General features: G+C 41.0%; 1 protein-coding gene across 1 annotated transcript in view; it reads left to right on the top strand.

The window, feature by feature from the left end:
* The first annotated feature begins 4,221 nt into the window (after positions 1-4,221).
* Positions 4,222-24,025, top strand: part of cpne3.L (copine III L homeolog) — a 38,199-nt gene continuing 18,395 nt past the window's right edge. Inside the window, exons 1-5 of the mRNA NM_001095142.1 lie at positions 4,222-4,243; positions 18,885-19,029; positions 21,767-21,946; positions 23,175-23,249; positions 23,507-23,578. Coding sequence (NP_001088611.1) covers positions 18,898-19,029; positions 21,767-21,946; positions 23,175-23,249; positions 23,507-23,578 — 459 coding nt within the window. The 5' untranslated portion in view covers positions 4,222-4,243; positions 18,885-18,897. The remainder of the gene's footprint in view (positions 4,244-18,884; positions 19,030-21,766; positions 21,947-23,174; positions 23,250-23,506; positions 23,579-24,025) is intronic.

Below are 24,025 nucleotides of genomic sequence, written 5' to 3' on the forward strand. Positions count from 1 at the left end.
AGAGTTATAATTCAGCTACAGCTGGGAAGCCACAGACTATAAACCCTTGTGTATCATCCTCCTGCAATACATAACCTCCCCTTTCCTGAAACTGAATCTATCATTTCTCCATTTTATATTCCTCCCAGTCTGTCATCCCCTGAATCTCTCATTTCAACTTCATATCATTCCCCAGTCTGTCATCCCCATAATCTATCATTTCTCCATCATATATTATATTCCTGTCAGTCTGTCATCCCCTGAATCTTTCATTTCTCCATCACATATTCCTCCCAGTCTGTCATCTCCTGAATCTGTCATTTCTCCATCATATATTCCCTCCAGTCTGTCATCCACTGAATCTATCATTGGTTATGGTTGGTTGCAGTTCACACTCCTCTTGTCTTGGAACCAGAGCTGCACAGAAGTAGTGTACAGAGAGAGAACATACGGGTACAGACTGGCTGAAGGTCCTTCAATGGCAACAATTTGTGGGTTAGGGTCGGGTGCAGGTTTGGTTCTTCCTGACCGAACCCCCTCTGTCAGGTTTAGCAGCATTATATCTTCCTATTGTCACAGCTGCTTCTCCCGAGTGTGCAAACTGAAGCCTTCCAGCAAATGCTGAACTACAACTTAATTCACATACTAGCAGCAGGGCTGTAACCAAACTGGACTAATGTGGGCCTTTAATCACTTAAAGTGGTGGTTCACCTCCAAGTTAACTTATAGTATGTTGTAGAATGGCCAATTCTAAGTAATTTTTCTATTGGTCTTCATTATTCATTTCTGTATAATTAATCTGCTGACTCTCTCCAGCTTAAAATGACCCCATTTAAACAACAAATGCTCTGAAAGGCTACAAATATACTGTTAGTGCTACTTTTTATTACTCATCTTTCTATTCAGGCCTCTCCTATACATAATTCAGTCTCTCATTTAAATCAATGCATGGTTGCTAGGATTTTTTCAATTGGCCTTTATTTTTTCTTCTTTATAGTATTTCAATTATTTGCCTTTTTTTTCAGACGGTTCCAGCTTTCAAATGGGGGTCACTAACCCCAAAAGCTCTGTAAGGCTACACATTTATTGTTATTGCTACATTTTATTACACATCTCTCTATTCCAGTCATCTCTTATTCATATTCCAGTCTCTTATTCAAATAAATGCATGGTTGCTAGGGTACTTTGGACCTTAGCAACCAGCCAAAATTGCAAACTGAAGTGCTGCTCAGCACACTGCACTGTAGGATAGGAAGCAATCAGCAGCTAGGCTGACCTGATAGGGAACTGAAGTGTGTGTGACTGCAGGGCTGTGATTGGATAACCCCCTTGTACTGTGCTTCTGACAGGGACTGTTAAGACATGCCCACCCCTCACTTGAAACATGGACAGCCACTGTAGCTTTAACAAAGGGGCAATTTTTAAAGATAATATTTTTTTTAGAACAAAGTAAAATCAGCATCGTACTATTCATTATTGAATTTAAAGAGATACTGTCATGGGAAAAAAAAATTTTCAAAATGAATCTGTTTCTGCACTGAAATCCATTTCTCAAAAGAGCAAACAGATTTTTTTATATTCTATTTTGAAATCTGACATGGGGCTAGACATATTGTCAATTTCCCAGCTGCCCCTGGTCATGTGACTTGTGCCTGCACTTTAGGAGAGAAATGCTTTCTGACAGGCTTCTGTTTTTCCTTCTCAATGTAACTGAATGTGTCTCAGTGGGACCTGGGTCTTTACTATTGAGTGCTGTTCTTAGATCTACCAGGCAGCTGTTATCGTGTGTTAGGGAGCTGCTATCTGGTGACCTTCCCATTGTTCTTTTGTTTGGCTGCTGGGGGGGAAAAGGGAGGGGGTGATATCACTCCAACTTGCAGTACAGCAGTAAAGAGTGATTGAAGTTTATCAGAGCACAAATCACATGACTTGGGGCAGCTGGGAAATTGACAATATGTCTAGCGCCATGTCAGATTTCAAAATTGAATATAAAAAAAATCTGTTTGCTCTTTTGAGAAATGGATTTCAGCACAGAATTCTGCTGGAGCAGCACTATTAACTGATTCATTTTGGAAAAAAAAAGTTTTTCCCATGACAGTATCCCTTTAATATTAATGGGTATTTAACTTATCCTATATGTCTCCTTTAAGTCTCCAGTCTCTCACCACTGCAGAAGGAGATTTGTGAATAAGGGAGGCACCGAGGCAGGGACTGAGAAACATTCATCACTGAGAAACTCCCTAACTTATGAGATCAATTCTAAATAGCCAGAAGGCATATCCAGCCTAAACCATGTATTATGGGAGGCGGTTTAACAGGAATGTCTGTCTCTACACAGCAATCCATAATTATATAGGATGGAGCTTATCTGTAGAGGTTTGTCCAGGGCAGTATTTGGCAGGTCTTTGTTACATTTGTATACCTTATTGTATTGTGGTGGTGCTAAACTGTTCCCTAGATTCCTGGCAAAGTGTCAGTATATTCAGCTGTCAGCTTATTCATCTCCCTCCTCTTCCTCCTCCCCATGCACAGGCTGTGCCAACAGTCAGAAGGAGTAGAACCCAGGCTAAGCTGGCACCTTTTATTGATCAGTGTTTTCTAGATTCACTAATTTTCTGGCACTATATAAAGAAATGATGACAATGATGGTGATGCAGTTTTATCAGTACATGACTAGTTTAAGTTGTATCTTACAAGTAGGGATGGGCGAATTTTTTCGCCTTGTTTCGCCAAAAAAATGATGCCCATAGACTTGTATGGCTATGTGCGTCAAAATAAAAAGACGCGCGTCAATAAAATTTCACTGCGCAACAATTTTTTTTTGACGCCCATAAACTTTAATGGGCGTCGCCGACATTTCGCCGGCCGCGAATTTTTGGGCGAAATGGGTAAAATTCAGCCATCCCTACTTACAAGCATAATGTTGGACTGGCCCTCCAAGGTACCAGGAAAACTCCTGGTGGGTCCATTGGTGGCCGGGTTTGCCTGCTAACAGAGATGCCAGCTTACAGGAGCGGTATTGCGGCCAATCAGTGCTGCTGTAAATGTGGGTGTGGCCTATTAGAAGGGCCCTTCTGATATTATTGAATGTATACTGCACATGGGCAAATCTAACTCAGATGGCAAGAGTGTAAAAATGGGGGAGAATTGCATATATACGTCCCAAAGCTGGGAGGGTGCCAGGCACGTACCTCCTCTGTCGCCTACCCCAAGTCCGGTTCCCTTCTCTGCCTGACTCTGCATTTCTTTCTCGCTTCTTTGCGCTTGAATTCAGGCAGGCGCCGCGACTGCCGGGCCTGCCTAGGCACTGAGTGACGGGAGTGCAAAGCTAGATAACCCCTGGAAACTGACAGTTGTGTCATTTGCCCACCATGCCGCCTTGTCAGTCTATACCATGGCCATTGGCAGTTTGTGTATAAGGGGAAGGTGGGGGGAGATAGATAAGAATAGATAAGTGCATGTGAAGGTGCTTTACCTTTATGTTCATTTTAGTTTGTTATAGAGTGGCTAATTCTAAGCATCTTTTCAATTGGCCTTTATTTTTTCTTTTCTATAGTTTTTGAATGATCTGCCTTCTTCTTCTGACTCTTTCCAGCTTTTCAAATGGGGGTCACTGACCTCATCTAGAAAACAAATGCTCCGTAAGGCATTTATTGTTACTGCTCCATTTTTATTACTCCTCCTTCTATTCACAGCCTCTCCTGTTGGTATTCCAGTCTCTTATTCCAATCAGTGCCTGGTTGCTGGGGTATTTTGGGCTATAGCAACCAGATTGCTGAAATTACAAAGTGGAGAGCTGCTGATAAAAAGATAACTCAAAAAAGTGAAAGCCAATGGCAAATTGCCTCAGAATATCTCTCTCTATATATCATAGTGAAAGTGAATTTAAAGGTGACCAGCCCCTTTATGGCGAGTCACGTGTGTGTTAGGATCTTCAGGCGGGGTCCGAACTGTATAAGAATCTTGTTGGCCTATACGTCTTCATAGACTGGAGTTGAACGTCAGTATTGCAATATATGCGCTGTACTGAGGCTTGTTGTGCAATTCCCCATATTATGTGAGACGTAAGCGGTAACCCCAAGTGCCACGCCTACTGTACAACTCTCACAAACTCCCACTCAGGAAACCCCGGCTGGTTTGTCAAGCAAAGAATGCGGGAGGGGCAGAGGGAGGGACCCGGCCAGTTTAGCAACACAAGCAGCAGTGGAGGGGCTCACTCACTCACTCACACACGGGGAGATTCAGTCGGTCCGGGAGCGCAGAGGTAAGTGGGGGAGTGAATCACGGGTAGTAGGGGGACATAGTGTTCCGGGATCAGGAGCCGTGGAATTTACACGGATAGACTGTTGTACTGTATGTTCCCGCTAGGTACAACCCTGCTGCTGCCCTGGTATGGGCCTGACACTGGGAACTATGCCCAGTCCGCACCACACGCGCCCCCCGCATAGAATGGCTTCGCCCAAACTACTACATATGCTGCAATGGGGGCGCATGAGGCGTTTCTCCTACAGCAGATATTTGTATTTGCTAAGGGTGGGATCTCCCTAATCCCTTAAATAACGTCACATTTCTTCTTGTGATGACATGGGGCTGAACTGGTCACAAGACAACAGCCCAGAAACACTGAGATGACGTGACTACTGAGAGTAATGGGGGATGATGGATGGCCAGCTGGTCACACACTAGTGATGCTTCCATTCTGCTAATGTACCTACACTCATTTAACACTGTGCTTGTAGTTTGCACATGTGGCGACACTTCAGTCGAGTGTGAGACAACAGGACTAGTGACATCAGTGTTCCATTGCTTCATTCACTACTAATGGAATGTCACTGTTTCCGCACTGGTCCCGTGGTGTTGAGCCGTATACGTTGCTCAATTCGATTTCTCTGGTTAGCACACGGTAGTTGCGGCAGATAAAGGGACAGTTAGTGTCTGAACTTCCAGATATTGTTGTACATGTACAGGTATGGGATCTGTTATCCAGAATGCTCAGGAGCTGGGGGTTTCTGGATAGCCTTAAAGGTGGCCATAGATGAAAAGATCCGCTCGTTTGGCGACATCGCCAAACGAGCCGATCTTTCCCCGATATGCCACTAACGGGCATGGCTATATTGGGGGTAATCTGAACGTTCGGCCGAATGATCAGGTTACAATGAGAGCTCATTGGGCTCCGGCGGGATCGGTTGGGACAAAATCAAACCTGTCCGATCGACCAAACGACCGATCTCCGCCGGACGAAAAATGTGGGGACTCTCCACACACGGTCCGAAAATCGTACCAATCCTCGATTCGTATGATAGGATCTTTGCGTCTATGGCCACCTTTAGTCTACTAGAAAATCATGTAAACATTAAATAACCCCAATAGGCTGGTTTTGCTTCCAATAAGGATACATTATATCTTAGTTTGGATTAAGTACAAGCTACTGTTTTATTATTACAGAGAAAAAGGAAATCATTTTTTAAAAATTTGGATGAAAAAAAAAAGTCTTTGGGAGATGGCCATCCTGTAATTCAGAGCTTTCGGAATAATGGGTTTCAGGTAGGGATGCACAGAATCCAGGATTCTGCCTTTTTCAGCATGATTCAGCCTAATCCTTGTGCCTGGCAGAACGGAATCTAAATCCTGATTTGCTTATGTAAATTCGGGCATGAAGGGAAAACACATGACTTTTCATCACAAAGCAAGGTACTTTTTCCTTTCCTGCCCCTTTTCTTATTCAGATTCTGTTGGGTATTCAGCCAAATCTTTCATCAAGGATTCGGCCAAATCCCAAACAGTGGATTTGATGCATCCAGTTTCAAGATAATGGATCCCATCCCGGCCACTAAATTCCATGGCTTCATAATTCATAAACAGGTATGGGACCTGCTATTCAGTATGCTGTGGACCTTCGCTTTTCCAGATTTTTCCTTAATTTGGATTATATACCTCTACTAGAAAATAATAAACATTAAATACTGTAAACCCAATAGACTGATTTTGCTTCCAATAAGTATTGATTCTATATTAGTTTGGATCAAGTACGAGGTACTGTTTTATTATCACGGAGGAAAAGAAAACAATTTTTAAAGATTTGGATAAAATGCAGTCTATAGGAGACAACCTTTATGTAATTTGGAGCTTTCTGGATTACCGGTTTCCAGTTAATGAATCGCATGACTGATGCATACCTGCTGTAGCAGAGTGCCACTTTTATCTCTTTTTAGTAAACCTGTCTTCTACAAGGGTGCTGTTTATTAAATAGTTTATTCTCAGTGGTTTCTGTATATACGGCCTTTCCATGTTTTGGAACCGTGTGATTTTGCACAATTCCCAACATCTGCAGTTGGTGGTTTAACTAAAAACCAAAACTGGGGTTCTGCTGGGAACTTTCCCAAGCAATGTAACATCGAACATCCGAGACAGAACAGTATAAATGTTGCCTTGTAGGGATAGCTTGGCGCTGGGGTTTACAATTCCAAAAGAAAATTGTCATTTCTGCTTCATGGTTGGATATATAACTGTAGTGATGGGATACATATTGCACAGGTCACACACACTGTAGCACTGGGGCCAATGCTGTAGTGATTGGATATACAGGATAGTGTAGTGGTTGGGTACCTACTGTAGCTGTGTGACACATAATGGAGTGGCCAGATACATATTCTAGCAGTGTAGACCACTTTGTACTGGTGAAATATGTAATAGAGCGACAAATACAGTACTGGTAGTGACGGAAGCACCCTATTGCAGTTGGATGTATGAGTAAGCAGAGGGGTGCAAAATGTGGGACGCATGCTGTAGTGGTGGGAGTGGTACTGTACAGGTGAGACAGAGCAGAGGGAGACATATACATTACAGTAGTGGTTGGGAGAATGCAGGAATTTTGGGCCCTTTGCTGTAGTGGTGGTGGGTCACATACTTCTGGTTGTACGCATACTTATATTACAGTGTTTGTGAATTGTGACAATACAACAGCCTGACTTGCTAAATACAGCTATATGTGGAGGTTCTAATACACTCCTTATTGAATAAAAATACAAAATTAATTAAATCTTGCCTGAAAGGCAGCGCAACTCATGCAGCCTGCAGCAGATGTTTTTGGCATCTTGTTGTGTGTCTGAGAGAGATGGAATGATTGCTGTATTGGGAGGGGTAGGAAAGTGCACTGACTATGCAGGGAGAAGAGATTGGCTGTACAGAATTGATGGGGGGGGGGGTAAGAGGCAGTTGATACTGTTGTTTTCCCCCCCAAGTATTAAAACCTGTTGGTCTGGGGACTTGTGTAGCAAGGTAAGGCTGCTGGCCTCTTAGAAGGGTTGACATGAATCATTCTTCTGTAGGTAACACTAAGGGGCCGATTTATTAAATTGTGGCTTTTTTGGATCAGGTTTTTTGACGCTGACTTTTGTGCAACAAGTCACAAAAGTCGCGGTTTTTTTTTCACGCTTTTTCAGTTCGGATCTTTTAATACATTTCAAGACATTGGTGCGTATAGAGCAGGCATGACCCATGTTTGTTGTTAAACAATCCTCTTCTTTGTTTTTGTTTTATGTTTCAATGTTTTTAGTGGCCTAAATCCATGCACCTCCCCCGTATATTAAAATCTTAACATCTGGAAAACCCCAAGCATTCCTAACAGATAATAGATGCTAGAGGCATGAGTGTTATTATATTTTGCTGATTCCTTTCATCATATTCCCAGACACATTATGTATGGGCTAGAATAGTGTTGCTTAGTGGGTTATTATTATGGAGAGAAGTTCTGACACAGCAGGTATTGCATGATAACTGACATTACTTGGAGGGGCGGCGTAGGGGGCTCAGTGCTTTTTCTATAGTTCTACAGGTTTTTCAACAGCTAAAAATAAGGGTTCAAATGCTAAAAATCATTGTCTATGTTCAGTGGCAGTTGCACTGGAGCTTTTGGGTTGATTGGTAGATATGTACTAGAGCATTTATATGTCACAGTTACCTGAAAGTGTTTTCACAGGATTGTAGGAACATTTTGGCTTTGTGTTTTTATACTGGAAATCTTTGTACCTTAGGACTTAAGGTGGCCCAACACATAGAGATTTTGCCAAATGAGCAGATCTCTCTCCGATATGCCAACCTTGAGGTGGGTGGTATCGGGCTGATCTGATCATGGGCCCTAGGGCCCAACAATCGGATCATAACGGGCAGTCGAATCGCTGGTCTGCATCATCAAACAGATGCAACGGGATTTTTACCCCTTCCCGATTGATATCTGGCCGAGAGAAATGAAGACCAATTGAACAGTTGTTTAGAATTTGCCATTCTATAACATACTTAGAGTCAAATTGTAGCCTGGTACTGTGCCCGGCCATACAGAAAACTGAATTTCCATTTTGTTGCAGTGGAAGGATTTCAGTGCCCTGTCTGCTCACCTCACCTGATTTGTTTGCACCTGTGTCTACATTACTAACAATTGTACTATATGTGCAGCTGAGCCCATAGAGAGCAGATCCCTGGGGTACTTGGTGTGAAACATAACAACTGAGCCCTATGTAACAATATCACTAGTTTGTTGCAAGTACAATCAACACTGGGAGGGAAATACTGTTAGCTTTTGTTATATATTAACTTTTATTTAGTGACAATTTATGGTGTGTTCCTATCTGTATATCTAAGCCCCCTTGGTCTACATTGTCCTGGTCAATAATAAAAGGACTTGGTACATTCCATTTACTTCCTGTTTATGGCTACCATCCGCTTTGCACCAGATTTCCAAGTAGTTTTGGTGTGCTCGGTTGTCACCATAGCAACAGAACCTAAGCATAAAAACAAACTTCATGCGAATCATTAGTTGGAGTGGCAACACATATTGCAGTAAGGTCAGCTAGTTCATGCATTTCCAACTGAGCACGTGGCAATAATTGTGTGTAGTATTATTGTGACCATTTTTTGGGTAATTAAAGGGGTGTTTCACCTTTAACCCTTTAAGTGCCACCCCACGTAGAATGACACTTGAAATGCCACAGAACGTAGATTCTACCTTCTGCAGCATTTCAGGGTTAGGGAACGGAGGAGCGGCTTCTCAAGCCGATTGCTCCGTTCCTTTTCGTTCCCCAGCTCCCAAGCAACAAGCAGGGGCTGGGAACGAGTGGCCCCTGAGGCGCGATTGCCCAGGGGCCCCAAGGCAGCAGCAGGCACGTGCAATATATGTGCCCTGCTGCTGCCTGCACTTTCAGAACGAAGGAGCGACTTGTAAAGTCACTCGCTCCTTTCTTAGTGCTATATTCGGGTTCCCCAGCCCCTAGGCAACGAGCCTAGGTGAAGAACAAGGGGCCCCTGGGTCGCGATCGCCCAGGGGCCCCTAGGCAGCAGCAGGGACGTGAAATCTACGTGCTCTGCTGCTGCCTGCACTCTGTGAACAGAGGAGCGGCTTGTAAAGCTGCTCGCTCTGTTCAGACTCATTCCCCAGCCCCCAGGCAACAAGCCTAGGCAGGGAATGAGTGGCCCCTGAGGCTCTATAGCCCAGGGGCCTCAAAGGCAACAGCAGCACGTGCAATGGACGTGCTATGCTGCTGCCTGCACTTCCTGGCCGCTAAGCTCCGCCCCTTTTACCGGATCATCAGAAGAGGACGGTGCCATCTCTGCCTGCAGCTCTTCTGGATGATCTGGACCCTACTACACACATACACACTTTCACTTTGTTGTGTCTTTGTTTTTTTGTTTTTATCGCATCGTCTGTTTTTTTTTGCCTGAAACAACTGTTTTATTGTCATTGCGAATAGCGTATTCGCTAATTGCCCTGGGCAATACCTTTTGTATGTTATTTTGTGATCATACTGCAATTTTGGTGCTTTTTGTGCATTTTTAGCCATTTTATTGCATGTTTAGCCATTTTATTACATTTTCAGCTTTGCGAAGGTGTTGTTCCCCTATTTCTGTCTGTAAAACCTATTTGGCCATGCTAAAATATTCAACCATTGATTCTGACTGCTGATTACAGTAGGCGGGAAAAAAAAAGCATTGATTTTTGCGGTTTTGTTGGATTTTAGTGATTTTATACCATTTCGCTTTGTTCTTTGTTACTTCATTTTGACCATGGAAGTCTTGTCTGCTATATAACCATTTGGAGGTCTCTGTGTGCAAAATAGTTTGGTAAATCTTTTCATATCAGGCATCAAACTGTTCAGTACACCCCTGGCGTTCATATTTAGGATGATTTTGCTGGTACGTTACAAAATGTGGAGTATATAATGAGGTAAAATGCTTGCTTTGTGACTTTTCAGAAATTCCGTAAAAACTGTTATGTTTAGCATTGCTTTGCGGTTTGGTAGTTTGCAGTAGAAAGATGTAATTACCTGCTTTAGATTCGTCTGAATGTGTACTTTCGAAAAATATATGGTTTTCTAGGGTCTCCATACTGTTAGGGGGTCTTATGGTGCATAATGCACATACCAGGTGCTTGTATTGTAGCAGTCAGCTGAAGTCACCCACTGGACTGTTTGTATGCGCTAACTTCATTTTGGGGCCTCTAAATGCCAGATGCTTTTGTAAACCTATGAACAATGGCCACCAAACTGTTTGGAGGAACCCTGGCAATCATATTAAGGGTGCTTTTTCTTGGTACCTAATGACACATGGGTGATATGGTGCTGAGAAGTTGAAGGTTTGAGGCAATTTTCAGATATTTCACCAAAACCGTCAATTTTGGGAAAGCCTTGCGACTCAGTAGTTTGGAGCAGAAAGGCATGGGTACCCATTTTAGATTCTGTAGAATGTGTCCTTTCCAAAAATATATGTTTTTGGGGGGTAAACCTATTTTTCTGTGTTTTTACCCCACAAAAAATGCAGTCAATGTGTTAATTTTTCAGTAGCTGAAGTAAAGTACTGGAAATTTGGATGTGCTAACTTCATATTGGTGTCTCTAAATGCCAGGTACTTTGGTAATCCTATGCACAATGGGGATCAAACTGTTCAGTGGACCCCTGGCAATCATATTCAGGGTGCTTTTTCTTGGTATCTAATATAGTGTGTGATATGCGGAGCAGCAAAATAAAACCTTTGAAGTGATTTTTCAAAATTTTTTACATACATTTTTATAAAAACCGCTACGTTCAGACAAGCTTTGATGTTTGGTAGTTAGAAGTAGAGAGACATAGTTACCCATTTTGGAATCCGCAGAATGTGTACTTTCTAAAAATATATAGTTTTCTGGGGTAAACCTACAGTTTCAGGATTTTGTGGCCTTGGAATCTAAAGCATGCCGTTTTCTGCTTTCAAAATTCGGTAATATACTGCCGGGAGTTTTTGCTCTACAGATGTCGTAAATCTGGCTAAAACTATACATATCTGGTATTGGCACGTTCGAGAAACACGAGGCTTTCCAAATCAGTTGGATTTTCATGCGTAAAATGAAACATTTTTCTGGTATAAATGCATATATTGTGAAAAATAGGATTTTTTCATTTTTTTTTTTTGTATTTAGAGCTATAAATCTGTTTGCAGAGGTGGAAATACATGACAACTCAGGCAGATTTAGAAAGCTCAGCTTCTCCCGAAAAAAACAATGTATAGTTTTCCTAGGTAAACTATAGGTTTCCCCTCAGAAAACGCCACTAAAATGAGAGAGCACAAATGTTTCAAAAACGGCTGATATTTCGCGTAACCAAAATGTGAAATTCTGCTGGCACTTAAAGGGTTAAAGGAGACATTTTGTGTAAAAAATAAGAATGTACCAGTGCGTTATACTTATTTAGATATAGAAGAATTGTGCTTAAAAAAGTAGTGTTTCAGGCTGATGTATTGAATATTTCTGCAAAAACCCTAATAATCCCTCCCTTCTCTTCCACTTCCTACTCCCAGGCTGTGCAGGGGAGCTGGCAGCTCACAGCTCACTATATTGTAGGACAGGAACCAATCAGCAGCTAACAGGACCTGATAGGGAACTGAAGCCTGTCTGTGCATGTGTAACTGCAGGGCTGTGATTGGCTGTCCCCCTCCCACTGTGCTTCTGGCAGGGACCGTTAGGACACGCCCACCCCTCATTTGAAACACACACAGGGACCAGAGAACATCAATAGGGAGCTCCAATAAAGGGACTATTTTAAAAGATAATATACATTTTTAGCACTATGTAAAAGCAACACCATATATTAATCATAATTGCCTACAAAATTAGGGTTTTTTCATTTATCCTTTATGTCTCCTTTAAGTTAACCATTAGTAGCAACTTTTATATAGCTTTATAATTATTTGCCTACTTCTGGGTCTTTCTAACTTTGGTCACTGACCCCATATAAATGCTAAATGCTCTGTAAGGTTACACATTTATTGTTATTGCTAATTTTTATTACACATCTTTATTTTCAGGCCCTCTCCTAGTCATATTCCAGTCTCTTATTCAAATCAGTGCATGGTTGCTAGGGTAATTTAAACCCTAACAACTGGACTGCTGAAACAGCAAACTGGAGAGCTGCTGAATAAAAAGCTAAATAACTCAAAAAACACAAATGATAAAAGATGAAAACAAATTGCTCTCAGAATATGACTCTACATCATACTAAAAGTGAATTTAAAAGTGACCAACCCCTGTCAATGGCCATTTATTATCAAGATCATTTCAAATAATAATATATATTTTGATGTATTTGACTACTATAGCAATTCAACTTTGAAGGCCACAGACTACTTTCCATTGCGAAGAAGCAACTATAGTCTGTTCCCAGATTGTAGTATGGGTAAACATTTTCCATTGTAGAAACTCATAAAAATAAGTGTTTTTATTATGAACTACAAATATGTGGGTGTTTGTTTTTGAGTGAGAATCTCAGGTACAGAGCAATTTATAGTGATTCCCATTGCCATCATTGGATAACAAAACTGTGTGCGTAAGGCAGCATTTTGTTAGTTTAGAGTAAGATCAATAGCAGACCATTACCCCTGCAAATGGTTAATAATCTCCTTACAGGGTCAACCATGCCATTTACTATACATTTCGTTAGCAATTAGGACTGTTATCCTGGATATTCTGGGAAATGCCACAGTAAGATGCCAAATACTGGTACTTTTTATTGGGGGTGTGGGGGAGCATTTCAGCCCTCAAAGTTTTTGAAATTTCAGAGGAAATTTTGCATCTTGTTCTGGGCATAGAAGTGATCGAAATAGTTCTGACTGTTTAATTTCCTACTTAATCTTATCTTAGTTTATTGACTTTCTTTACTCATGCAAACAATGGGTCCTGACTCATTCTTTATACAGTTTTCTTTTTAACGGAACCGCTCTTGATACTGTCAAATTTATGTACTGTTATTTTAAAAGTAAATATTCCCCCCAATCTTTCATTCGGTTAAGTTCTGCTCCATTTGTTTTTTTTAATCATGACTTTGGTAAAAAGGGTACACCTGTAATATGCAGATACATATAGTAGACAAAAACATATACAGCTATGGGACCTGTTATCCAGAATGCTCGGGACCTGGGGCTTTCCAGATATTGGATCTTTCCGTAATTTCAATCTTCATAGAAAATCATATAAACCCAATAGGCTGGTTTTGCTTCCAATAAGGATTAATTAGATCTTAGTTTGGATCAAGTTACAAGGCACTGTTTTATTATTGCAGAGGAAAAGGAAATCATTTTGAAAAATTTGTATTATTTGTATAAAATCAAATCTTTTTGGATAACAGGTTTCCGGATAACGGATCCGATACCTGTACTGCATTATCTTTTTACATGTTTTTCTCACTATTGAGCAGTGCATTTATTTCTGGATATTCACAGTTCATGTAGCACCACTGCCATATTATATGACTAAAGGTGGCCATACACAGAGAGATCCGCTCGTTTGGCGATGTCGCCAAACGAGCCAATCTCTCCCCGATACGCCCACCTTGAGGTGGGCAATATCGGGCTGATCCGATCGCAGGCCCTAGGGCCCAACGATCGGATCCTAACGAATGGTAACGGGCCGTCGGATCACGGGACTGCATCACCGAACAGATGCGGCCGCGATCGGACGGGATTTTTTGTCCCATCCAATCGAGATCTCGATCGGGGAAGCCCTTCGGGGGGCCCCATACACGGGCCAATAAGCTGCCGACTCGGTCTGTTGGCAGCTTTTATCGGGCCGTGTATGGCCACCTTTACATGGAATGCACTCATAGAGATTTAGATATTACATTTTGTGGCGCAATAGCTGGGAAGACTAAAGCTGGTCATAGATGTTGAGATTTTTAAAAGATCAGATCCTGATTGTGAGACCACGATCTTCTCAGAACGATCGTACGAATTCATCAACTAAAAAGACCAATATGCCAGGAAAACAAAGGGGAGCTGCCTGCTCGGCCCTGCAGACATAGATAGATTGCGCTGGGACCGACCTGGCCGATCAATTTCCTGACAGATGTCTGCCGAAAAATCGTAAGATGTACGATCGTTCGAATCCCACTAACCGCACGATAATTTCAAAGGATTGGTCGGACTTCCCTAAAATCAGTCGTTCGGCAAGAAGAATCGTCGCGTCTATGGGGAGCTTAAAGGGAAATTATATATCTTCAGGAATGCTCTATGGAACAGAACAAATGTGGAGAATAACAGGGGATGTGTTCATTGACGCTGGAAGAGACAGTACAGGTTTTAAAGTGGTGGTTCACCTTCCAAACACTTTTTTCAATTTAGTTGTTTTCAGATAGATCACCAGAAATAACACCTTTTTCCAATGACTTTCTACTTTCTATGTGTGACCGTTTTTCTAATATTGAAGTGTATTCTGAAGCAGCTCTGGGAGGGGGGTTGCCGACCCTGTGAACTGTTCTAAATGGATACATTTAGTTGATACATTTCTTATCTTTGTCCCTGCTTAGCAGAATCTCTGGGTTTCATTACAGGCAGCTGTTAGAATTAATACAATAGTTGCTAATACTCCACAGATGTAGCTGAGAAATGTATCAACTAAATGTAGCAAATTGTAACAGTTCAGCATCTGCACCTGAATTACTGAGCTGCCAGACTGAAACACCACAGACAGGAACATTCAACTTTAAACTTAGATTTTGGAAAAAATTTTAAAAAATAAATAATGGAAAATAAGTGAACGATCTGAAAACAACTGAATTGAAAAAAATGTTTGGAAGGTGAACAACCCCTGTAAGCTTAAAGGGATACTGTCATGGGAAAACATGTTTTTTTCAAAATGAATCAGTTAATAGTGCTGCTCCAGCAGAATTCTGCACTGAAATCCATTTCTCAAAAGAGAAAACAGATTTTGTTATATTCAATTTTGAAATCTGACATATTGTCAGTTTCCCATCTGCCTCCCGTCATGTGACTTGTGCGCTGATAAACTTCAATCACTCTTTAGGGCTAGTCCACACGGGGAGATAGCCACGCGTTTGCGGTCGCGGCGACAAAGCGCCGCGACCGGCGCAGGCGACAGTTTTGTATGGGCGCCTATGTAAAAACGCCTGTGCTAACCACACGAGGCGATGCGCTTTTCAACAGTCGCCTGAAAAAGCCTGGCGAGGCATTTTCAGGCGACTGTTGAAAAGCGCATCGCCTCGTGTGGTTAGCACAGGCGTTTTTACATAGGCGCCCATACAAAACTGTCGCCTGCGCCGGTCGCGGCGACTGGCGCGGCGCTTTGACGCCGCGACCGCAAACGCGTGGCTATCTCCCCGTGTGGAATAGCCCTTACTGCTGTACTGCAAGTTGGAGTGATATCACCCCCTCCCCCCCCCCCCAGCAGCCTAACAACAGAACAATGGGAAGGTAAAGAAATAGCAGCTCCCTAACACAAGATAACGGCTCCCTGGAAGGTCTAAGAACAGCACTTAATAGTAAAAGCCAAGTCCCACTGAGACTCTGGGCAGCCATCAGGGGGGGCATATGGGGGACAACTGTACCGAGCCGGGCCCCCCTTGACAGCGCTGAGGCTGCGCCGTCCTCCCGAAGTCCCGTTAAGCTGAAGTGGCGAAAAGACCTTAAGTAACGAAAACAGCTGAAGTTGAAGTCCTGAAGACATGAGTTCAATTCTACTGAACACCTGAATGTGTGTTTTTTTTTTTTTTAATCCCCTGGCCACCAATGTATTATTTTAATACTCTATAGTCTATAGGCCCCTGTCACCAATGTTTTTTTAAAAAATATTCTCTGGGGCGCCTTTTTTTTTTTAAATTGTAAGGGGGGGGGGCCTGGCGCCAATGTTGGTGCCAGCGTTTTTTTTTTTTTTTTTTTTTTTAAATGTTCTTTGGGGCCCCAATTTACTTGAGGGGCCAATGTTTTTTTAAAAAACTTATATGGGGGTCCTGGTGCCAATGTTTTTTTTTTTTTTTTAACTTGTAGGGGGGCCCTGACCATTTTTTTTAAAAAAAATACCTTTATGGGGGGCCCTGGTGCCACAGTTTTTTTTTTAATTATAAGGGGGCCTTGACCATCAATAGCTTTTTATAACTTGGGTGTGTTGGGGGTTACCTTTTTTAGCTCTGATGTCGGTGTGGTCTGTTAACTGTGGAGTGGGCAGGATCTGGGGTGGGCCTTCCGGGGTGGGCGGGAGCGAGGGTCCCCTGAAATTTTTGTTGTATGGGGCCCCGTGATTTCTAATGGCGGTCCTGCTGAGACTGATTCAGTTACATTAAGTAGGAGAAATAACAGCCTGCCAGAGAGTAATTCCATCCTAAAGTGCAGGCACAAGTCACATGACTGGGGCAGCTGGGAAACTGACAAAATGTCTAGCCCCATGTCAGATTTCAAAATTGAATATAAAAAAAATCTGTTTGCTCTTTTGAGAAATGGATTTCACTGCAGAATTGTGCTGGAGCAGCACTATTAACTGATGCGTTTTGGAAAAAAACTTGTTTTCCGATGACAGGATCCCTTTAATCTCCTGTCGAAAAGCAATTCATTTACATGCATGCTGCAGACTGAACTGATTTATGTGCAGCCATGCATCATGCTTCTAAATGAATTGCTAATTAGCCATGCAGGCTGTGGATTCCATATGTGTTTGGTCTTAAAAGGGAGAGGTGGCCCTACTGCCAGTGGATCAGCCCATTGAAATAAACTTTCAATACAACTTTCAAATAAAAAGTATTTTTTCATTTTAAGCAATACATATATATATATACATACATACACACACACACACACACACACACACACCAACCAGGGGCTTCAACACTAGTCTTGTTGCACGGTAAATATTCCAAACTTATGTACTAAAAAAAGACCAGCAACACAGATTTCTCGTTATTGCTGGTCTATTTTTAGTGTGTGTCTCTATATATATTTATATATAGAGACACACATCTATATACAGTAAGTCTTTAAAGGAGAAGGAAAGTTTAAAATGAAGTAAGCCTTATAAGAAAGGTCTATATAAATACACCAGTAAAACCTCAAAGTAATGCTGCTCTGAGTTCTCTGTCAAAAGAAACACAACATTTCTTTCCTTCTATTGTGTATCAGACTTCCTGCCTCAGCTGCCCTGGGTCTGAGCATGCTTAGTTGCACCTCTTCCTCCCCCTCCCTTCTCTGCTGTAATCTGAGCCCAGAGCTATAGGTGAGCAGGGAGAGACTCAGGCAGGAAGTGATGTCACACACCAAGCTAATACTGCAGCTGCTATCCTAAACAGGATTTTTACTCAGGTAAAACATTCTACAGAATAAATATAGCATTCTAGCTTGCACTATTGCAGCTAATCTATTGGCAATAAAATGCCTCTGTAGCTTTCCTTCTCCTTTAAGCAACTAAACAGGTGCAGCTGATGAATACAACACAGGAATAAACTTATCATGGAAAAATGCTAGATCTATAATAAATACCATGTTTATATGTGCAATATAGAATATATTTATGATAACAGCCTCCCCAACCAACTGTAAGTACCAAGCCAAAACAAAACAGTAGTCACTTATTTTATATGACTGTGCTGCACTTTCCGCTCAGCCAAGAGACTGAATGTAAATGATCTGTGAGTATTTATTGCCTCTGGCTCCCTAAGCTGTGAGTGTCACAGAAAGTGACTTTGCATTGAAGTCATAGAATAAGTGAGTGATTATTCACCGCAGTATGGACTCCTTCTCATTGGCTCTTATGTAAATGGAAGTCACGTGCCGGAAAGTTGCTGTCGTTTCTTCCAGCTCAAAATCCAGTTCCTGCTATTCACGTTTTTAAAGAGATTATTACTAGTCCAGACGTTTAGGGTAAGGCCAGACGAGGAGATTCGGGGAGATTTTGTCGCCTGGCGACTTATCTCCACATCTTTTGCGCGACTATCTCCCCGAACTGCCTCAGCATCTTTTCCCCATAGGCTACAGCACAAAATCGCCTGCGCTAATGCACACGCGGTGATGCAGGCAATTTTGCGCTGTAACCAATGGGGAAAAGATGCTGAGGCAGTTCAGGGAGATAGTCGCGCAAAAGACGTGGTGATAAGTCGCCAGGCGACAAAATCTCCCCGAATCTCCTCGTCTGGCCTTACCCTTAAAGAGATTATTCACTTTCATCAGTCCCTGCCCCTCTGAATAATCTCTTTCAAAGCATGGCATTGTCATCATTGAAACGTCACAATAAATATTGAGCCGTTTCATTTCCACTGTGAGCGATTCATTATGTTTAAAGTCAGGAGGTGTTGGTAAGTGATACAGGAACAGTTGATTGCTGAGTCCTAACTAGTGTTTTACACGGCTCATCTGCTGCATATTATTATAAAACAATAGATTACTGATGCTAAACCCTTCTAGTAGTATCCCTACATGTTGTTTTCTTATGGTCCATGTATCATTATTATAATCACATGAAGATGCCTTGGGTATGTCCTGGTGTGACATCAATTCTCCAGAGACACGTGCCCAGCAAGTCTGTTTACTGGATGGACCAGAAGGTCTGGCTTATGTCTTGCTGGCTGAAAATACATCTTCAATATTTTAATGTCTTTTCTATTTCTCCTTAGTTAAGAACTGTAGATGGCTGCAAAATGTGTCACCAAAGTGGAGCTGAGCATCTCCTGCACCAATCTTCTAGATCGAGATATCACCTCCAAGTCTGACCCACTATGTGTCCTGCTATTGAACTCCAGTGGCAACCAATGGTTTGAGGTAATGCTGATCAATTATCCATTTGGTAGCTTTCACAAGACATTCTGTATCATGCAAAAAAACAGACAAGCTAAAATTGAGATAGAAAAGGGTATTGCAGTGAGGAGTAAAATGAATGCAAAATTATTTTTAATTATGTTAATAGTAAAAAAAAAAATGAAGCAGGAAGGAGTGGAACTGTTAAAGGGGTGAACCACCTTTGAATTCACTTTTAGTATAACACAGAGAATGATCATCTGACACAATTTGCAATTGGTTTTGATTTTTTATTATTTGTGGTTTTTGAGCTATTTCGGTTTTTATTCAGCTGCTCTCCAGTTTGCAATTTCAGCAATGTGGCTGCTAGGGTCCAAATTACTCTAGTAACCATGCACTAATTTTGACTGTAATATGATATGTATGTATGAGAGAGAGGCTCTGCATAGAAAGTATAAAAAGTAGCAATAACAATATATTTATAGCCTTACAGAGCATTTGTTTTAATATGGGATCAGTGACCCTCATTTGAAAGCTGGAAAAAGTCAGAATAAGAAGGCAAATCATTTTTTAAAACTATAAAAAATAAATAATGAAGACCAATTTAAAAGTTGCTTGGCATTAGCCATTGTATAACAGACTAAAAGCTAACTTAAAGTTGAAAATCCCCTTTAATATCAGGTTGGGGGGGATCAGTTGGTGGATGAGAACTAGGAAAAAGCAGAGATTCTGAGCATTTTTTTTTAGTCTGTCTGCACAAATGACCAACAAGCTGATGAAGGTTTCCTTAATAGTCCAAATTCTATTAATACAACTACTGATACATAATTCACACAAGAGATTAGAACATGCTTCCTTAAAGGGATACTGTCATGGGAAAAAACATTTTTTTTCAAAATTAATCAGTTAATAGTGCTGCTCCAGCAGAATTCTGCACTGAAATCCATTTCTCAAAAGAGCAAACATATTTTTTTTTATATTCAATTTTGAAATCTGACATGGGGCTAGACATATTGTCAATTTCCCAGCTGCCCCAAGTCATGTGATTTGTGCTCTGATAAACTTCAATCACTCTTTACTGCTGTACTGCAAGTTGGAGTGATTTCACCCCCTCCCTTTTTCCCCCCAGCAGCCAAACAAAAGAACAATGGGAAGGTAACCAGATAACAGCTCTCTAAACAAGATAACAGCTGCCTGGTAGATCTAAGAACAACACTCAATAGTAAAAACCCATGTCCCACTGAGACACATTCAGTTACATTGAGAAGGAAAAACAGCAGCCTGCCAGAAAGCATTTCTCTCCTAAAGTGCAGGCACAAGTCACATGACATGGGGCAGCTGGGAAATTGACAAAATGTCTAGCCCCATGTCAGATTTCAAAATTGAATATGAAAAAATCTGTTTGCTCTTTTGAGAAATGGATTTCAGTGCAGAATTCTGCTGGAGTAGCACTATTAACTGATGTGTTTTGAAAAAAACATGTTTTCCGATGACAGGATCCCTTTAATTGAAATGAATCTGGGGGGATTTGTATATATCAAGTTGTCTAATTCCAGCCAGTGTCATTCTCTGGCCACTAAAGCAAATAAAAGTTCTGTCTTGCATAAAAAAGGCATTTACTTGTGGGATGTAAGCAGTGCAGTTTTGGGCTCCAACCCTTAAGAGGGATATAAATGAGCTGGAGAGAGTGCAGAGACTAAGTGCAACTAAACTGGTAAGGGGGATGGAAGATTTAAATTATGAGGGTAGACTGTCATGGTTGGGGGTTTTCCCATAAAGAGGATCACTGCACCAGAGGCCATCCCTTCAGACTAGAAGAAACGAACTTTCATTTGAAGCAACGTAGGTGGTTCTTCGCAGTGAGGACAGTGAGGTTGTGGAATGCACTGCTGAGTGGAGATGTGATGGCTGAGTCTGTTAATGCCTGTTAAAGGGCTTATGAGATTTCTTGGATAATATCTAAAGCTATTGAGATCTTGCTGGATCAAGCATTACTATACACTGATTTCCATCCCCAGAGGGTTTTATTTACTTTCAGTACTGGGAAGACTAGCCTAACCCTCCGCTCAAGCTGAACTACAACACCTCCAACAAAATCCAGACTGGGAACTGTCTATAAGCTCTCTTAGCTACAGGTTTGACATCCAGAGGGTGGAACATGAAACATTGTACAAGTATGGGACCTGTAATCCAGATTGCTTGGAACCTGGTGTTTTCTGGATAAGGGGGCTTTCCATAATTTGGATCTCCATACATTAAATCTACTAAAACAAAATGTAAACTTTAAATTAAACTCAAAAGGATTGTTCTGCCTTCAATAAGAATGAATTATATTTTAGTTGGGATCAAGTACGTGGTACTGTTTTATTATTACAAAGAAAAAGGAAATAATTATTTAAAATGTGGATTAATTGTTTAAAATTGCATATATGAGAGATGACTGCCCTGTAATTCGGAGCTCTCTGGATAATGTGTTTCTGGATAAGGATCCCATACCTGTACTGGAAAACATTTGGATATAGTCTATTCTTGAATGATCTCTATACCAAAACTTTTTCCAATATGTTGTGCTGAATGTTTATCAAAAGAGAAGATTTTTTTTATAAAACTTGTATTGTATTTTTATTTTTGTGAAAGCTGCTATGCCCTTCACTCATAAAAGTCTTGAAATGTTAAAATGCTTCTGGGTTTTAATGAGGGATTGCCTTTGCATATAGGACTTCTGAGAATTCTACTGTATGTGCCATTGTTTGTTTGCTAGATTGGCAGGACTGAAAAGATTAAGAACTGCCTGAACCCGAAGTTCTCCCAGAAGTTCCTAGTTGATTACTACTTTGAAGTGGTTCAGAAGCTGAAGTTTGGAATTTATGACATTGACAACAAAACCGTTGACCTGGGTGACGATGATTTCTTGGGAGAATTTGATTGTACATTGGGACAGGTAGGTAGAGGCCACTGACAAATCATACAGAAATCAAAGGTCTTTTAGGTTGTCCTTCCCCAGGTCTGAGGTTTTATTCCTAAGCAATGGCTTTCATATTAGTTGGGAAACCATAGAGAGAAGAAGTTCTATTGTATGTACTAATGGAACTGATACATAGGGGGTTATTTATTAAAGTCCAATTAAAGTTTTCCCGAAAATTAGATTTGCAGGAAAAAAATTAGATTTTTTATCTGATTTTCATGATTTTTTCGGAATTTTCACCCGAAAACTTCAGGGGGTATTGCTCGAAACCCAGCGCATATCAAAACATCATTGGGACTTCTCCCATTGACTTATATGCAACCTCAACAGGTCTGAGACGCCGGATTTTCTGATTCGGACTTTTCTATCCTCGGGGTTTAATAAATTCCAAAAAATTTGTGATTTTTTTTAATTTTTCATGATTTTTGCATCTCAGAGTTTAGTAAATAACCCCCATAGGGTCTTACAGTTCTTTGTGCCTGTATGTTAAGGGGCAGATGTATTAAGGTTCGAATATCGAGGGTTAATTAACCCTCGATATTCAACTGGCAAATTAAAATCCTTCGAATATCGAAGTCGAAGGATTTTGCGCAATTCGTTTGATCGAACGATCAAAGGAATAATCGTTCGATCGAAGGATTAAATCCTTCGAATTGAACGATTCGAAGGATTTTAATCCATCGATCGAAGGATTATCCTTCGACCAAAAAAAGATAGCCAAGCCTATGGGGACCTTCCCCATAGGCTAACATTGACTTCGGTAGCTTTTAGGTGGCGAACTAGGGGGTCGAAGTTTTTTCTTAAAGAGACAGTACTTCGACTATCGAATGGTCGAATAGTCAAATGATTTTTAGTTCGAATCGTTCTATTCAAAGTCGTAGTCGAAGGTCGAAGTAGCCAAAAAAAAAACACTTTGAAATTCAAAGGTTTTTTTTCTTCTATTCCTTCACTCGAACTTAGTGAATGGGCCCCTAAGTGTGTAAGTATTTCCCTTTTCCCTAATTCTTATGAAATTGTTACTGACTGAATCTAAACCTCCATTGTTCTTAGGCTGGCTGGCCACAGCCTACGTTATTTCCTACCGTAGTCTTTTTGTTGTGGCCTAAACCTCTAAATGCCATTTAAAAGGGGAAGTTACAATAAATTTCTTGCAGAACAGAATGTAAACTTTATCAAAATAATTTTTTTTTCAAATCTTTTAAAGATTGTTGCCTCGAAGAACCTAACCAAGCCCCTTGTACTGAAAAATGGCAGGCCAGCCGGAAAAGGATCCATCACGGTATGCTGTTACGTAGATCTCTTTAAATGGACAATTTTTTTACAGGTTTCTGCGTTCTGTTTTTGTTGTTTCTGTAAGCACACTTTTCATAAATGTCTTAGATGTAGTAGAAAAGATATTTAGTGGAGTGTGTTACTCTCAGAAAGGCAAGACAATGAAGTGTGATATTTATTTATAAGTATTGATAACAATAATATTAACTTTGTCAATTTCAAGTGGCCAAAGTGACTTGTTTCATCTCTTTTAATTTCATATAGATATTGGCAGAGGAAGTGAAGGATAACAGAGTGGTTCAGTTTGAAGCTCAAGGAAGAAAATTAGACAAAAAGGTATGAATATAAAATGTCCTCGAACGTATCCAAGTGATTGTTTTTTTTTCCCTTGTATATCCATGTGCAACCAACACTGGCATGGGCAAATATAGAAATAACTTGTAGCCAGAACATTAGTCCACAATCCTAGTGCTCTACTGCAATATATGCACAGATTTGGTCAGGCAAAATCAGTCAGACCATTAGGGCATGCATGGTTTCTTGGGAGGCAGATCCACAGTTGATTAGTCTGAACAGAGATTTGAATTGCTGGAATGCCTTCTTAGCAGGCAGATGTGGTTAATATTGTAATGCAGACTTCAAGTGTAACTACACTGGATCAGACATGTCTGATGAAGGGGCACGCCCCCGAAACGTTACATCACTTGACGAAATAAACGTGCAGGGGATACCCCCGCTACACTAGCCTTCAGTGTTTGGCAAATTTTTGTGCAGATACTGTTG

The sequence above is a fragment of the Xenopus laevis genome, chromosome 6L (assembly GCF_017654675.1).
Source record: "Xenopus laevis strain J_2021 chromosome 6L, Xenopus_laevis_v10.1, whole genome shotgun sequence".
Classification (NCBI taxonomy): domain Eukaryota; kingdom Metazoa; phylum Chordata; class Amphibia; order Anura; family Pipidae; genus Xenopus; species Xenopus laevis.